Consider the following 18,073-nt stretch of genomic DNA (forward strand, 5'->3'; position numbering starts at 1 on the left):
TAAATGTAGATTTATAGTGATGTTCTAAAGCCTGATTGATTTTTTTCTTTCCCAAGCCGTGGTCGAACAGCAGCCCGTCATGAAGCCCCTTTTTGGGAATTCGCTGGTAATGGAACAGGCTGTCACAGTCTCTTGCCTAAGCACAATTAGACGGGATGACTTGTAATAACACAATTTGGTCATATCATGATGATTTTAGGTTTAGCAACTGACGCTTCATGTAGGCTGAAACTGTCTGAAATGATGCGTGATCCTGACATGATCAAAAGTTTAGTTTAGGCATGCATTTCATAAGCTCTAGTGATGTATATTGTTATGTGACTTGGCTCTTTCAGAACTGGTAGAGTTGTTTTAAGGTTAGTGTCATACTGGCTCATGAAGGATTTTGATTCTTCACTATGCATGTCATCCAAGTGGAGCCTTGGCGTCAAGATCTTTGGTGCTAATTCTGTGGAGTTTGTGAGTCGATGAAACTCCACTGTCAATCTTCTGAACCTCAGATGCCAAATTCAATTATACTATATGCTAATAACCACGAGATGGAGACAAACAAAATGTCTAATTCCGTCTTTGAATTAATGCGAGTCTCCAGTGAAGTGTTGCACTCTTTAAGACTGACACCAAAACCTTTTCTCAGCAATTTCTCATATGCTAACTCTTGGTGTACGCATGTTCTGCAGGTCTACATTTTCTTATTTGACATGCAGATTACGTTATTATTTCCCCTTGGAACCCTTAGCTGGAATTCCAACGACATGTTCATTTGATTTCTTTGGACATCCACAAACCGTAGGCTATACTTAAACTTAAGTGTACAGATGTATGCATACAGGCGTAATCTTACTTTTTTTCCTGATCCAGATATTCCGTTTAAACCCAGCAATAGTTCGTTAATTAAGACTTAATCAGACACTATTTTTAAACCGCTGTATTGACTATGTATGCTAGCAGTCCACAAGGAGGCGACATTGAGCTACGTTCAGCCAAGTGGAAAGGGTGTCTACACATGCGAAAATACAACCAGCATGTTCAGGAATTCAATCAACGTCACTCTGTGTTTCATAAGTTCCGATGACACCATGGGTATGGGGCACAACAACTTATTTTTATTTTAAAACTCTTAAAAGGATATGTGTTGACACATTTTCAATGGCATCATAATATCTAGTGAACTGCAATCCTCTACGTCACAGTATAAAAGGTGTACCACTTATTAGTAGCCTCAGCCTCAGAGTAATCAATGATTGGCCGATTTTATGCAGTGTCTCAGGAACCCGCTCACGTCTACAGGTTTCTCATGTCTGATAGTAGAGTCTGTGTGTGTGTTTGGGTCTCTCGTGCTTTCTGCTCACCGCTCTGCTTCGGATGACTCACGTCCACTCCACTCTCTGGAGGGGGAGTTTCCCCGGTGGCTCCCAGCTGGTGTGATGTCAGGTCAGGTTCACATAGGTTTACAAACAGCCCCCCCCCCCCCCCCCCCCCCCCCACACCTCCCCTTCTTCGCTTCCGCCAGCTACTCCTCCCTCCTGTGGCCAGCATGCCTACACACACATACACACACACACACACACACACACACACACACACACACACACACACACACACACACACACACATGCTGCCACTTCAAGCAGAACACCGACTCTGTGCCCCCACCCACACTTCTCTCTGAGGTTCACAGAGACTGAGATTCTCACACTCTCTGATACTCATAAACACTCTCACACTCACTCACACACACGCACACATGCACACACACACACACACACACACACCACTCCCTTTGATACTCGTAAAACACTATTGCAAACTCTCTCTCTCTCTCTCTCGCTCTCTCTCTGTCTCTTTCTCTCTCTCACGCACACGCACTCTCATAAACATACGCACACACACGCGCACATGCACACACTAAGTGTTTTGTAGTTTTGTAGACGTACACACTCACACACCGTCTTTGCACACCAAATGTTAGGCTTTAAGCCCAGAATTCTCTTGCCACATTAAGCCACATCTAAGTCGTGTCCAGTCAGCTGAGACCAGACGGTAGCTCTCTATGAGCGAAAGGTGCGTAAGCAGGCGTGAGGTGTGCGTTTGATCAATCCCATCCCCATAAACAGGAGAGATAATGGGATTATGGAGATCTCATATCTCTGAGGGAACACAGCATAGCACCCTCAGACTGTGCCGTGTGGAATCTGTTGGGCAATTCTGTCCACCTAATTGAATTTTGTGAAGCAGCTAAAGATTAAAAAGATGGCTGCTCTCTGGATCTCTCTCTCTCTCTCTCTCTCTATCTCTCTCTCTCTCCCTCTCTTTCCTTCTCTCCCTCCCTCCCTGTCTCTCTCTACCTCTCCCTCTTTCTCTGTCTGTCTGTCTCTGTTTATCTATCTCTTGGCCCCCTCAAGAAAAAAATCTCACCTTCCTCTGAGGGTTGTTTTGTGAAAGGATTGATTTCATGGATTGATTCATCTGAGCGGAGGAAGAGGAAGAGGGCACATCAGAGTGAATCCGACTGTCATTTCTGGCACCAGAGTCTCTTAGCTCTCCATTCGCATCAGCACTGAGGCTCAACACATTTGGGGTGCTGGGATGACTTTCAGACGTGCCAACCGGAGAGACGGAAATGAATGCACAGTTTCTCCAGAGTGCACATGATATTTATCCAATTCTCTTTTTGTAGTGTAGACCGAAGAAAAAAAAAAGAAGCATTTTTGCATCACATATTTGTGTGCGTTTAAATCCAAAACCCTAAACCCAAAGAAAGTGAAGTTAGCTTTGGCTCATCCTGTCCCAGCTAACTACTTGTGTCATCAAGACTGCGTGTGTCTGATAATTCAGGCGTTATAAACTGTGGAGCTTAAGACTCTTGTGTACAGAAGATGGCTTGATCATGTAGGTTTGTGATTTTATCATTTGCAGAGACGTGCACTTACAAATTCAATCCTAAATTGTCATTGTAGCTCTGTGTTCATCCTCATTCAGTCCCATTTTAGCCTTGAAAGATGGTACCTGGTCCCCCTGGTGCTCAGCATGATGAGAGTTAGTGTCTAAGCTCCAGTTTCACCTCCGTCCTGTCTTTCTGCTCTTTCCCCAACGCTGGGCGTCTCCTCCCCTGCTGGGCTGCTGCAGGACTGAAGAGAATACGTAATCCGGATCGAATGTACAGAACAGCCGTGGGATACACTGGCCACGCTCCTCCCAAGGCTGTCAGCGACGACACGGACAGCAACAGTAAGAGGCCCCCCTAACTTTTACCTTCTCTTGCAGCGTCCCCTCTGGGATCTGCTGTAATCTCTCTCTCTCTCTCTCTCTCTCTCTCTCTCTCTCTCTGTCTGTCAACCATTCATGTTTTACCCCCCACCGCCACCCACCCCCCCTCTCTCTTTCCTTATCCCCACATTCTGGGATCTGTGTGGGAACATGCCTCTGATATAAGCACAGAGAGGAACACAGTGGAAACTCTTTGAGGGGAATAATCCATCCTTTTCTCTCCTCTGGAACGCTTGGCGTCGAGATTTTTCTTGAGCAACACATGCACTCTCCTGGAGTAGAACGTAGATTTTATTCCTCTTTTTTTGACAGCCCTGAGTGCATCTCTAACAGCATCAAAGCAATGAAACAAAGCAGCCATTATGCAAAATCCGTGTTGAAAAAGGAGACTATTTTCTCTCTGACTGGTTGACTTTCAGCCTCAGCAAAGGGGAGGGAGACAGAGAGAGACAGAGTGAGGGAACAGAAAAAGAGAGAGGGAGAGAGAGAGAGAGAGAGAGAGAAAGAGAGAGAGAGAGGCACCCAGACTTGGGCGCACGGCGTGGAAGAAGGAAGAGGCAGAAAGGAGAGCAGAGAGCCTGATTCTCATTCAGCTCCATTACAGTTCATGTTTATTCATGCGTTGCTACGCCGCACTGGAACGCGCAGCATATTTTTGGAAGCAGCAGCTCATTGTCATGCCTAATCAACACACAGAGCACTAGCCCCGTGCCTGAGCCCCCCCACTCACTGGGTGGAGGGAGGGGAGAGAGTGAACGGAGAGAAAGAGAGAGAGAGAAAGAGAGAGGGGTGTGGTATCTCCTTCCTCCTGGGGTGCAAGTGAGGATGTGTTCTTGGCTGAACTCTTCAGAGACAGACTGAGCCCCCTCGCTGTTTTGGTCGTCGCTTTCTTTCTACTCCTCCTCGTATTTCATGTTCTTCCTGTCTTTTCTTGTCTCTCTTTCTCTATCTGCATATTAGTCTGTCTCTCTCTCTCTCTCTCTCTCGGTTTCCCCCTCTCTCCCTCTACCTCTCCCCCTTCCCTCTCACGTCTCGCCCAATGTTTTTCGCCGAGTGATCAAGGCGCTGGTTAAATGCAGGAGCTGTGAGACGCTGGCTGAGGTGATGGAGGTCTTACAGCTCTCAGCAGTGCAGCATTAGTGGGGGATAAGCCTACTGCGCCCCTGGCCTCGCCATCTCTCAGCTCTGAGGGTGGGCTTGTTAAGCCACTGGAAATTGTGAGTGTGAACGATTGGTCTTTGTTGGTAACCCATCCATCACTTTGTTTGTTTCATTTGCAAAATACTTTACGCCCGGGCCTGCAATGCATTCTGTCGGAGCTCAGCTCGGCAAATACAGTTCTCCGAGCGCGGGCGCTCTCCCCACGGGGACACCCAGCAGATCAACTCAGGCAGGCAGGCAGGCAGGCAGGCAGGCAGGCAGGCAGGCAGGCAGGCAGGCAGGCAGGCAGGCAGGCAGGCAGGCAGGCAGGCAGGCAGGCAGGCAGGCAGGCAGGCAGGCAGGCAGGCAGGCAGGCAGGCAGGCAGGCAGGCGACCTGTGGCCTCTTGAAGTGTGCCCAGTGCCAGCCTGTGTCACTGTCGGGCGCTGCCAGCACTGTGTTGTTCTTTTGCTTTGTTAAGTCGAGGAAAGTCTGCTGGGACGGCACCAGAACCCGGGCCTTACACAGAGCTAATTGGACGGGTTCCTGATCCAGCGTGCCCATACTCACTCCCCTCCGGAGCCAGCAGTGCGTGAGCAATATGACTCTTCTTATATTTAGCCATGGAAACCCCCCCAGGGGAGCTGGCCTCCAGTCATTACGGCGGTTAAGCCACACGCTCTCGCGTCTCTCGCATGTGCATTTAGCTGTGCGCATCGGGCTGCCGTGGCACAGAGAGCTTGGGCGCCAACCCTTTGACACCCGGCCATGTGCCATGAGATGCTCTTTCTCTGGGTTCTTTTTTTTTCCCTCCATTTCTTTTCTTTTTGATTTTTTTTTTTTTTTAGTTAATTCCTCCACTTGCATTATTCGCTTTTTTTCTGGGACAAGAGTCACTAGACAAGAAGAAGTTGGCCCTCAGGAGACTCGGGAGGAGAGAATCAGCTCTTCTCTTACTTCAATGGAAGTATGACAGCGCATTAATTTGCTGTCTCTTGTAGCAAATCTAATATCCCATTTCTCCTCCTGTTTTATCAGCCATGCCTTTATTTTTAGTAATGCTGCAGCAATTAAGGAAGAAGCCTCCGTCTCAGAGATCCCTTAAAATGAGGGGGAAGGGGAAGGATATAGCATTAATTGAGTTGCCAAGAATAATCAAAAGATTTATTCAAGGCGCAGGAAGGAAACAAATGGCAGCCGTGGTCAGAGGAGTCTTCTTCCTCTTCCAAAAAGGTTCTAAACAGGCCAGGCGGAGAGCACATTTCCTTTTTGGGCGCTCGCATCAAAGTGATGAGGGAGTTTTCTCAGAGCATGATGGGTTGTCTTTTTTTTTTGTACTGTTTGCTCAAAAAGCTGTTCTGATGTGGAAGGGCCCTATGAAAAGTAGAGAGATAGAACTAAGATGACCGTGTTTCTTCTGAAGCTGTAGTCTGTGCGATTGTCCCTTTCCTTCAACCCGTCTGTCTGTGTGTCTGCCTACAACAAAACCCTACACAGTTACAGCTACGTATAGAATATTTATTGTGCAACAGTATTTGTCTGTGTGCTCCTGATACAGTGAAACATGAAAATGCACATTTTGTTAGCCTTCCAGCTGCTGTAGAGAAGTGCAGACCCCTGGGCCACGGCACCTCTGGAGCTCCTCTCTATCCACTTTATTTGACATTCTAGTTGAGTACCAATTCCAATATTGTGGAATGTAATATTCTTTTCATTGTTGAAAAGCCTCACTACATTTGTGTCAGCAGTTACCCAGGGTTGTAGAATTGCCTTCTTTGTTGCTGTAAAGCAGTCACATGTTTTAAAAAGAACTGTCATTAAGTATGCCCAGACATGGCTCCTGAGGGATTTGGATTCTCTAGAACACCGCAGAATTGACTCTTGAATTTATGATTCAGGGCACCAACAATATTTGCAAGATTATGCCAACAAAAGGAAAGGTAACATCATTTTGCTCACAGTTTGGTCAAGATTTACAATAGGGTGCGGTGTTCTGTGTTTTCTTCATCTTGTCAAATTAGAAATATATCGTTTGTTCATTCACAAGTGTAAGCATTATTCACAGCATAAGCATTATTTCTCCTCACTAAATAAGGACTATTAGAAGCTTACCCAAACTGGAGGCCCTATCACTATGTAACAGAATAGTTATAACAATGTTATATGAACTGTACGCTGTAGAGCAATCTATGTTTTCAGTGCGACTTTTTGACCATGAAATTGGTACGTATGAAGTCATTTACTTATACACGAGTAACAGCTCTGAATACATCACCTCAGTCCTTACAACCTGTCAGTTTCGGCTTTGGTCAGGGCTTTTTTTTTGTGAGTTTCAAACAGTTTTCCAGAGAATTGGGGAATGGTAATGTTTTTCCATGATTGGAAAGAGAAGAGCGAGCGATGAGATGAATTCAGTTCGTGAAGGTGATGTCAGCCTCCATCTGGTGTTGAGTGACACACGGGATGGGGGGGGGGCATGTTTGCCCTCTGCAGGCTGGCATGGACTATGCGCCTCTCATTCTGGCACGATGCTCCTCATGCACTCACGAGACTTGTGTTTATATTTGTTTATGCTCATGTGTCATCACAGCGGGCTCATCACCGCTCGTTAGCGTCTCCCCAGAACCTCCTGGCAGCGCGAAGAAGCCGCACTGATTCTGTCAGCGAGCGTGACACACTAGCGCCAACACACTAGCACTATTTCTGGTGGAATCACCAGGTGCAGTAGAATGCATAGAAACGCATCCCGCATCCACCGGTGATGGAGTTGTAATCCGATTACCCAGGTCACTCGCGAACAAGGAAGCGTCAGATAATAAGAAAAACTAGCAGGGCTGACCGTTGCAGACATCTCATTCATGCGGTCTGAAAGGATGGAGGTGTTCAGTGTGGCTCGCTGCTTGTCAACAGAATATATTCATCACCCTTGAGTCAGATTAAGTGAGGCTGAAATCCCAGTGATGGTAATAGAGGTCAAAGTCACTTAAGGATTAGGTGGGAAGGGTAGAGGCATTTCCTGTCTGCACTACAAACCTCCGAGAAAACTAACCAGAAGATAATGCAAGGTTGAGGCAAGAATAGAGGAACTGTGCTAGGTCAGAGCTGTTGTGAATTTATTGACGGGGCTTACAATCCCGCCATGTATAATTAAAGACACCGGAGCTTGTGGAGGAAATCGTCATCGTTGTTCATGTATATTTACAGAACTTTCTTTTTTCCCTTTCCCTTCCTTCCTGTCTTTCTTTCTTTCTCTGCCTTCATTCACTAATTCATTCAGCCATTCTGTCTGCCTATTTATTTCTTTCACTGCTTTCTCTCTGTCCAATTTTCCAATCTTGCTCAGCAAGAACTTTGGGACTCAGTTCCAATGCAAGACGCTATACTGTGCCCTGATATAGACAGTGCCCATTTTCCCACCCGCATACCACTGCTTCTCAACTGAATGAGTTGTTTTACAATGAGACTGATTTATGCTAATGTATGTGATGGCCTCTCAGTTAGGGGGCGTGAAGCTGTTCCCAGACATACATATCACCCTGCCGGTGTGTGCGTGACTCACCTTTTTCCCCCCTCCTCTTCCAAAATTACCATATAGATGACAACTGATTTTAATGCAGTGTGTACTGTCTGTCGTTGGGGTGTGTGATAGTCTGTAGGAGGTGTCTGGCAATTCAGGCGTGTTCTTAGATTCAAGTCATAGACTGTGGACACACACGCAGGCCCTCCCCCCTATTACCTCTCACCTCAGGTGTGCAAATACTGCTAGGGCAAACAGCACCCTTTGAGAGTTAAACAATGGCGAAGGGGAGTGAGGAAGAGTGAGAGAGATGAGGAGGAGGAGGAGGAGGAGGAGGAGGAGGAGGAGGATAGGCCGCTCACCAACAGTTCTGCCGCGCCCGGCTCAGCGTTTTAATGAGCATTCCGGAGCGAACGCGGCAAGTCTCTCGGCAAGTCTCCTGGCGAGGCAGGATTACTGCAGGAGAAGTTTATCAGCAGTGTGATGAATTAACATGCAGAGCCATGTCTGGAGCTGTCCACCCGCCACCTCAACGCAATGAGCCTTTATTTCTGTCACATTAACTTTATTTGGAGAAAAAGACAGGAAAAACGGAGTGGCAAAAAAAATCCCAAATTTCCCCTGACACCCCCTTAATATCTGTACTGGGAGCATTAAGTGTTGCCACTCTAGCATTTTTTACTATCTTTATTACAGAAAGTTTTATAATTAACTGACAGCCATCTCACTAGAGTATTTCATTTTGCCTCCGATTTTAATGTGAATGTGACGGCTTTACAAGGTAAGAGACAGTGGGGGAAAAAAAGAGAAAATTATCAATTGATGAGGGAATGTACTTTTGCAGTAGGTTTTTGCAATTAGTGATTTTCTTTTCAAACTCGAGGGAGACGTGAGCGAGACCAGGGAGACGTGAGCGAGACCAGCCAAGCAGGGGGGTGTCGGGAATGATCATCAGGAACATTTCTCATGAGACAGACCAAGTCTACGGTGGATGGCTCTAGTTAATGTCAGCCAGCATTGATCTATTAAGAAAGAGTACCGGCGCGAGAGAATGATGCTCTCTCTCAGAGAAGCACACTTTAACACATCATTTGACACAGATGCTCATGTAATGTAGTCTGCTGTATTGGCTAATTTGACCCAACGTGGTGGGTGTTTCCCAAGAGCAAGCCTCAAATGATAGACAGTCAGCCCACCGCAAACCAGCGCATTCATCAGAACGACGCGTTTGTCTTCATCTTCTTTCGAAGTGCCTCGACCTTTTCTAAGTCCTCTTGCTCCCTCCCCCCTCCCCCCAACACTCTAGCTGTGTGTCTTCTGGATGTATATAATTGACAGGAAAGAAACGGAAGTCTTGAGCTGTATATAAATGGCTAATAAAAAGACACACACAGGGGGAAAACAAGCTAATCGCTAAAATGTCACAGGATGCTTATGGAGGCTCCTCACCTCCTCCTGCCCTTTAAGCACTTTTTCCCAGGGCTGCCGCCATTGAGCTGTCCTTCATTTGAATGGAAGTGAAGAAAAACATTTAACAACACAGAGGATTTTTTTTTTCTCTCTCGTGCCCACTGCTTTGGGGCAGCTTGAGGAGAAACTGAATGTCTTATGACATCTGAATACGTAATCAAAACAAAACAAAACAAACAAACAAACAAAGAAAGGTGAGAAATATGCCTCAGTGTGGTCAGCAGGTTACTGGGCATTTGTATTGGCTCCCATTGAAACATGAGAGCGGTACGCCGTTGGGTTTATGGAAAGGGAAGCTAAACACTTTTTTTTTTTACTTCTTGGTCAGGTCTGTTTTGTAGCTACAAGAACCTTTTACTTATTTATTTATTTTCCTTTTTTTTTTTTTTTTTTTTTTTTGTTGTCGGCCAACCCCTTTGCGTGCAAATAACTGTGCGTGAGAGGTCGTCACAGACGGCAGATATGTTGTAATCCCCTGGAGTACTTGCAGGCAAATTATGTTCTGTTGTTTGCCTCTGGTGGAGGCCAACTTTGCTCAGCAGATTAGAGCTGTGAGATCACATTTTCCCCTAGTCTGTTTTATTTTGTTTTGACATTTAAAAATCTGTCTACTCTTATTAACATAAACACTAACCCAACAGAGGCCGTGATAAAATGAGAGAGCCGAGGAAAAGTTATGGCAAATATCATAAGACAAAAAAAACAGACTGTGAAAAAAAGAAATCTAAATTTCTTTCTCTAACACTGTGAGATTCTCTAGATTCTGCCCACATATAGTGTACAAAGGAACAGAGGCAAAAAGAGAGAGAGAGAGAGAGAGAGCGAGAGATTCTCCAACATTGAGGCCGGTGTTTATTTCAGACTTCTCTAAGCACTATGATAGCTTTCAAAAGCCCTGAGACTTGTCAACGAATGCTTCTTTGTCAGAGTGCCTTTTTCTCTCAGTTATTGTTGTTTGCATTGCTAGCGTTTTTTTTTTTTTTTAACGTCCTCTTTCACGACGCTTGCTCTAAACACATGTCTTGTCTGAGCGGGCGAGGCGTAGGGCACTCACTCCACGTCACAGTCCAGTCACTCCACGTCACAGTCCCGGAGAAGAAGCTCCGTGCAACAAAGGGGTTCTCAGGTAGCTTCCACCTCTGGAATGGATTCGTCCAGGACCGAGAGCTCTGTGGGCACAGAGTCAGGTCTGACTGCCGTCTCCCTCCGCGATGCAAACAGGGACAGGCATCCACCGCAGGCACAGTTTTTGGGTTTTCCGTGTGATGTTTCAAAAGTTTTTTTATATCTCTTTCAAGTCAAAATGTTTCAGTATTTACATGCCTGGTAGAGATATTTCAGCTTACACAGCATTGCTTTTAATCATGCATACTGGTTTGGTGCCAGTGGAAAGGGGTAGTGGTTTAAACGCCACCACTTCCTAAAGCTCTCTCACATCTCAAAGCTTCAGCTGTGTGCTCGTCCACGTCTTGGACTCCTCTCTCAAGTGTTTCAGCTCCCCCATTAATGATCAGAGCTTGCCAAAACCGATCCTTTTCATTTCAGGACACCTCATTGCCTTAATACATTCATGCCCATAGGAGACATTTATAAGATAGACTGCTCAGATTAAGGAGATAAAAAACATGCTGAGGTCTGTAGATGAAGAGCTGGGAGCCCCCACGTCCAGGAGTAGAGCTGACAGGGGGGGTCTTGTGATCTGGGCCTGAACTTTGAAGGGCAGGTTTGATGTGTGTTTCTTGTCTGCCCTTCAAAGGCAAAGATATAATGGAAAGTCCTGTCAGATCTCATAGTGGTGGACATATGGGGAAACACAGGTAGAAGTCAGGACATGGGAACTGGGCAGAGACCTTCGCAGTGATCGGCATTTGCCAGGAGTTCGATCTGGGACTTAAGCATTGATTCAACAAGAAGGTACGCGTTGGTGGTTGGTTGGTTGGTTGGTTGGTTGGTTAACATATAGGATGGTGGAAATGGGCCATTGCCTCTTATCTCTGCTCATAAGGTTGAGAGAAGCCACAAAATAATTTGCCTATGCAGCATAACCTGGACGCATACACCATGACAGTCATATTTTCAAGTATTCAGATTCTCCCCCCTTTTTTCTCTCTCATGTGTGCATGTTCATGTTTTTGCAATCCAACATTTTGCATTTTACATTTCAGTCAAGCTGCCAACATTTGGCTCTACTTAAAAAAAAAAAAAATCCTGACTTGTTTGCCATTTTGGGATAGATATTTTCATAGTGTTTCCACGTGTGGAGCTGCCAGCAGTCGCTGTATACATTATTTCCACAGTTTGAACAATGAGTGCCGGAAAAGTCTGTCTGGAGACAGACAGGTACATGATCAGAGATGGCAGATGGCAGCGACTGCTGTGATTAAAGCTCCTCCCCGGTGCCACAGCCGTGATTGTCAGCATAGTTTTAAAGCCCCTCACTCTTTGGACAGAACAATGAGAGCAAATGGCAGGCCCTGGGATCATTCTGCCAGTCTTCGTGTACAAATGGAGACTGAAAATGAGACTGTGTGTGTGTGTGTGTGTGTGTGTGTGTGTGTGTGTGTGTGTGTGTGTGTGTGTGTGTGTGTGTGTGTGTGTGTGTGTGTGTGTGTGTGTGTGTGTCTGTGTGTGTGTGTGTGTGTGTGTGTGTGTGTATGTGTGTATGAGAGAGAGAGAGAGAGAGGGAAGAGAGGGACAGTGTGTGTTTGCGAGTGTGTGTGAGAGGAGGGGAGAGCAGGACAGAGAGAGAGGATGCATGTGTGTGTGTGTGTGTGTGTGTGTGTGTGTGTGTATGTGTGGGGGGCGGGGGTTAGCTAGAGAGAAAGCAGCAGGGGAGAGGAGACAGATATATGGATCAGCCTTAAGTACGCTGTAAATGAGTTGTTGGTTATTTGGTTCTTTTATCAGCCTTGTTGCATTTTGTGTTCATAGAATTGAAAGCTTTTGCACTTCAAATGAGGAATGAGATAACATTCTCCTGCAAGAAGGATGTTACAAAAACAGGCAGTCTCTCCTGATCAAATGTGACATCTTCGTTAGGCAAGGATGTTTGTGGTCACATGATCATATCCTCTACTACCCTCTACTGTCTTGTAATACCAGATTGACGCCATTGTGTGATATGCGTTCGGAAAGGCATGTGGCTGCTGGAGCTTCCAGCGTGGGCCTCCTGCTCGTGGGCACCTCTGTCTTTGATGTCGCTCACCAGCAGGTGAATCATTTCTCGTGGTTGGAAGTTCACGCACGGGGGAAGCGTAGCCGGCCGCACAGGATGTTGACGCGCACCCGCCCATGAAAGGGTAGCGGCTGCTATAGTCTCCTCCATCATTCCAAACATCTCTTGTTTGTGCTACGGTGCCTTGGTGTGGTACGGAGTCTCAACAGAGCTGTGCTGTCCAAAGCAAGACTTTTCTCTCTCTTTGCCAGCCCAGCCCTTCTCCACGCAGTCTCCCACAAGTGTCTCTGTGCCATACCAGAGGGGACATGCCACCCCTCAGTTCCCCCTCTCTTTCTCTCTCTCTATCACTCTCTCTGTCTCTCCCTCTCTCTCTCATCCCTCTCCCCATCCCCCTTCGTTCCCACTCTCCCACTCCCTCTGCTTTATTCATGAGGAACTTCTGCATGCAATGTGGAGGTAGCTTCTCCCTGCGGGCCAAACACTGAGTTCTGTAACAAACAAGAGCACTTGATGCTAACGGTTATCAATAACCTTGAAATGCTTTTGCTCCAATGCCCAATTTGTTTTCTTGTGTGTGTGTGTGTGTGTGTGTGTGTGTGTGTGTGTGTGTGTGTGTGTGTTTGTGTAAGCATGCACCCTTGGCTGATAAGGGAGAAGTCAAAATAAAGCATTACTGTGCAGTCTTCGAGGGAAACTAAATCTTAACTGTGTCATGAACGATCTGGATTGCCTGCAAAAAGCAGAAGGCATTACTGTGTCATTATGCAAACTCACTTCATACAATACACAAGCAAGTCCATAAAAATGCACTTAAAATTATTTAAAAAACAAAAATACAATACCCCTTTTATAGAGGTGAGTGGTTTGAGTGGTTTTAGACACATAATTTACAACAAATCAATACTTTCAGCTGCGGTATGGCAGGATCCACTTAAAACGGCGCAAGACAAATGGAAGTTTAGAATGTTGTAGGTAGATATTTGTCGAACACTAACCTGATGTTATTTTTTTAACTTACCTGCGAACGGTGTAAGTGATTAACATTGTACTCACAGTGGCATTGTAATGGGCTTGCGTTAATATCAGGCTGTATCCTGCTAATGGCTGACAAGACCTTTGCTGACATCAAAAGGTAGATCCCGTGGGGATATAGAGGATTCTGCCTAAACGCAGGTTAATTGAATGAGGATTCGTGAGGTCATATCCACATTCTCTTTGCTGGGGGTTAATTGGCTTAAGTAATGACAGTCACTATTTTATGATAATGTTCAATGTTTGTGAAATTGCTTTCTGTTTATTACCGTAATTTCCGGACTATAAGCCGCTACTTTTTCCCCACGCTTTGAACCTCGCGGCTTAAACAATGACGCGGCTAATTTATGGATTATGGTACCTGTGACTGTATACGGTGGCTTTGTGTTTACGGTGGCTTTGTGGAGCTAGGATGCTAGCATGGATGCAGCCGCATGGATGCTTAGCTCCACGCGATTTCTCAGTATCTCTCAATAACTTAACTAATATCAAAATAACCACAGTCTACCGGCGTAGACAGAACACAACTCAAGCAATACAAATCCAGTCTTTTCAAGTTCTTTAGCTCACTGGTTTCAAACTAGCGTCTTTCTTCTATCTCGCTGTCTTCAATCTAACGTTCTAGCTTCTGATTGACTCTTGCAACTGTGCTCTCTTAAAGCAACAGTGCACTTATCGTAACTGGCAAAACTAATAATATGCATCACTATTATATTACTTTTGATATTCATTTTAGCCTGTGTAAAGTTAATTTGTTTCAATGTCTCGGTAGGCACCTGCGGCTTATAGACATGTGCGGCTTATTTATGTTAAAAATAATTATTTTTAAAAAATTCAGTGGGTGAGGCTTATATTCAGGTGCGCTCAATAGTCCGGAAATTACGGTAGATTTTTAGACGTAAGTACAGTGCAGTAAAGAACTATAACAGTACACAAAGTATAAATTAATCACAGTTATATGTCATGTGGGGACTCAGATATGTTCTTTTTTTTTACAAAGAATGTAGTATATGACCAGTATACCATTTCCTGTAATGTGTTGATGACCATTTTACCTCTGCGTCTTTTTTTTTTAGGTGAACATGGACATTTGAAAATATACCTGCCCAAGAAACTACTCGAATGTCTGCCCAAATGCTCCTCCCTGCCCAAGGAACGACACCGCTGGAACACCAATGAGGTAAGAGACCCCGCCAACGCTCTCCGGGCCCTTCTCAAAATGCAGCCTACTAGACGGAGGAGTCGACCGCTGTGACTCCCTCAGTCTCGGAGGGAAAGGGGCACCAAATTGATGTGTTTTTACCAAGATTTATATTACCGCTATGCAAGGTGTTGAGAATGATCATTACTCTGCACGTATCACATTGTCAAAAGGACTAGTTAAACATAGCCTCCAGCTGAGTGAGTTCACTTCACTGACTGCGCAGTACATGCAGACACTTTGCTGTCATAGAAATTCAAGACAGATTTGAGTTTTTATGAAATATTTACAATTCCATCGTTCGATCGAGGGGGAAATCTATAGGATTCTGTGATTAACAGTGCGGTACACTCAAATCACATGGCAGTTTCTTTGGACAAGAATTGAGAAGAGAGCTCTTCACGAAACCTGCATGATAAAGTGAAGCTGTATGACTAGGGAGCCAGGCTGCCCTGTTTGCCAGCTTTGGGGCTTTGTGTTGACTGGCAGCGTTGGGCAGTCCTGGGAGGCCACTGCCGAGACGGCGTCTGACTCAAGCCAAGCTCTTAATGAGATCAGCGGGAAACAAATCACTTTCACCAGGTTATCAAAAGGAGGGAGGCCAAAAAGACACTTTAAAGGAACCACTTCATTTCAAGCTGGTAACCGCCCCACCCCCACCACCACTGTCCCTGCTGACACAAACACACACACATACACACACACACACACACACACAAATACACACTCACACAAACACACACACTTTTCTCAAGCTCAATTAATACTGCCGGATATATTGTATTTATTACTTGGCCAAGGATGTCATTTCTTTGCAATTTTATTCACTAACACTCCATTCAAAATTGGTGGCAGGTGGTAGCAAAGTGGTTTTAGCATGAACAGAAATCCCAGTGTAATTCTAGTTCTTTTTTAGCGTTTTACTGATTTGGTGGGGGACAGTATACAGTGAGAGATTATGCTATCTTTTATTAACCTTCTGTCTCAGGTGTTCCAGCATTTTAAATCCATATATAACTTTATTGTTTGGAGCTCACCCCTGAATACTTTATGATATTATGTGATAAACAAACAGTCTCACCGGAGATTAGCCTATGTCTGGCTTAATTTCAATGCAAACTAGCCCATAGTTTGAGACTCTGACACTGTCGATAAGGTTTACACTAGCAAGCTGGAGAAAATGGGCGAAAAAATCCTTTTGTTTAGTTATTCTGGTCTGGGAGACATAGTGTTGCCTCCTGGCACTTCCTTGAACCTCTTCATATTTCTTGGTATAGGATTTTTTTTTTACCATGATGAGCCATACGACCTCTTGGGAGAAAAGCAAACAACATAATTTTGTGCCTGATAGGTCTTGGGACAAAGCAGTAATTTGAGCTTTGATTGGTTTCACATTGAAAATTCATGAGTTGCAGTATTTTTTCAGACATTCATTGCATTTGGTATCCTGTCCATGATAATAGGGCACCCAGACAGTTTTAAAAGCATGAAATACATGCAGCACGTAGAGCAGTGCGTGTTACGTGTTTATTGATTTATTGTGTGCCTTCTGTGGGAATATATTTTATGCAGCAGCATACACAACTTGCAAGACCTGTGTTCTGGTGCATTCTCATCAAAAAACAGACACGCTCCAGTCCAACATCTTACTCTCCTGCCTTTCACAAACTCTAGTCTTACTACAACTTGTGTCTCAGTGATGCATTCTCTTTCTGTAGAAGTTTGCTCACACACAACCGAGTCCTTTTGATTTTTGCGCTGCGCAAACACTTTGGCACTGACGCCTTTTGTGACACAGCTGCAGGTAGGACATGTTAAGCATAGTTGTGTCTCTCTCAGTGGTTAGTGTGGGTTCTTGATATTAGAATACCAAAAAACCCAGGACGTCCCAGTGTGGTTTTCTTCAAAGCTCACTTGGCTCTTTCCATCTCAGCCTTCCAAAAAAGAGCCAGACAAACTTTTCCAAAGCATATAAGAAAGTTCGACTTCCTTTTTACGCGATAATAGCGGATGTTTGTCTCCACAATGCAACCACAAAGCGTCTGAAGTCAGAAGCTTGCAGTGAGAGCAGAACAAGGGAAGGGGAAGCTTGGCATGGGAGTCAGAGTGGGGCCACACAAAGCGTTGAGTGTTGTGATTTAAACCCATCCTCTCCTCAATCGGTACACAATCAACTGCACATTGGAGTCTGCGATCTGTTTTGGAAGGTTCACAAGAAGTAGGTGCAGTGCCTTTCAGAGTGCCCTTCAGAGCATAGCATCATCATTGACTCTTAGTCCCAGCAGAGTGAATTTTTAAGCATTTTGATGAAAGAACGCCTTTTGTCATTAATCTAGAGGTTCGGCTAGCGACGTTCTACAATACACCAGGGTACCAGTAAGTAGCACACAGGTGTTCTCCGACGTTTCAGAGGGCTAGTCAGCTCTGTGGTTTTCCCGTTTCCCTCACACAGGTATTTTACCGAGCACAGGTCTTAACACTGAAGTTGCAGTCCTCCCTCTGCGTTAAAAATATGTTTCTCGTCTCCGAATCTTTCCTCATACGGTCTCTGTAAATATCCTATGAGACGCGTCACCTCGGTGGCCATGGAATGCATCTTACCGCCTTTTTCCATTCACAAGACCCCGTCACCTTTTGGCGAGAAAGGATCATCTTCCCCGACACCTAGGCAGCCTCAGCCGGCGTGAGGAATAGAGATGGGCTCCACTGCGGTCTCTGCGAGGGAAGCAGGGACATTTACAGACTCATATGCTTTTAAGAGCCCCTGACAGGATGCTGAGCTACTCATCGCGTAATTCCCTTTTTTTCCACCATTACCTTTCTCCTCTGAGCTCGCATATAGGAGTCAAGCACGTAAATTAACCAAGAGCTTTTCCTGGAAACTGAGATAAACCAGTGTGATGGAAAAAGGGAGCCAGAGGGGGAGGCCAAAAGACCAATGGGAGGGGAGGAGTGAGATAAAGCCGTCCCCCGTCCCCCCCAAAACAATCCCTGCCTTTTATGGCAATCTTGTCGTCATACCTTAAGGCTTTCCAATGCCACATTCACACTTACAAGACAGCACTCCGCACTCGGTGCAGTTTTCTGGACGAGTTTTGCTGATGTGTGGTGTCAAATTGGTTTAATTACAAACCTCCGTGTTTCCCTGTTTGTCAAATCAAAGCGGTTCTGACATCTGCGTTCTCTCTGATTTGCAGTCACTTAGTCTTTCCTGCTTTCCTCCGATTACAGTCGCTTGAGAATGAATGGAGGAGCAGCCCAAAGCA

At 45.4% G+C, this 18,073-nt stretch overlaps 1 protein-coding gene across 7 annotated transcripts in view; it reads left to right on the plus strand.

Moving 5' to 3' along the window:
• LOC105895866 (calmodulin-binding transcription activator 1) overlaps positions 1-18,073 on the plus strand; it is a 225,099-nt gene that overhangs the window by 962 nt on the left and 206,064 nt on the right. For all 7 annotated transcript variants that reach the window (XM_031568222.2, XM_031568224.2, XM_031568223.2 and 4 more), the window contains exons 2-3: positions 3,130-3,231; positions 14,683-14,786. In XM_031568222.2, coding sequence (XP_031424082.1) covers positions 3,130-3,231; positions 14,683-14,786 — 206 coding nt within the window. The remainder of the gene's footprint in view (positions 1-3,129; positions 3,232-14,682; positions 14,787-18,073) is intronic.

Source organism: Clupea harengus, chromosome 5, assembly GCF_900700415.2.
Source record: "Clupea harengus chromosome 5, Ch_v2.0.2, whole genome shotgun sequence".
Taxonomy (NCBI): Eukaryota; Metazoa; Chordata; class Actinopteri; order Clupeiformes; family Clupeidae; genus Clupea; species Clupea harengus.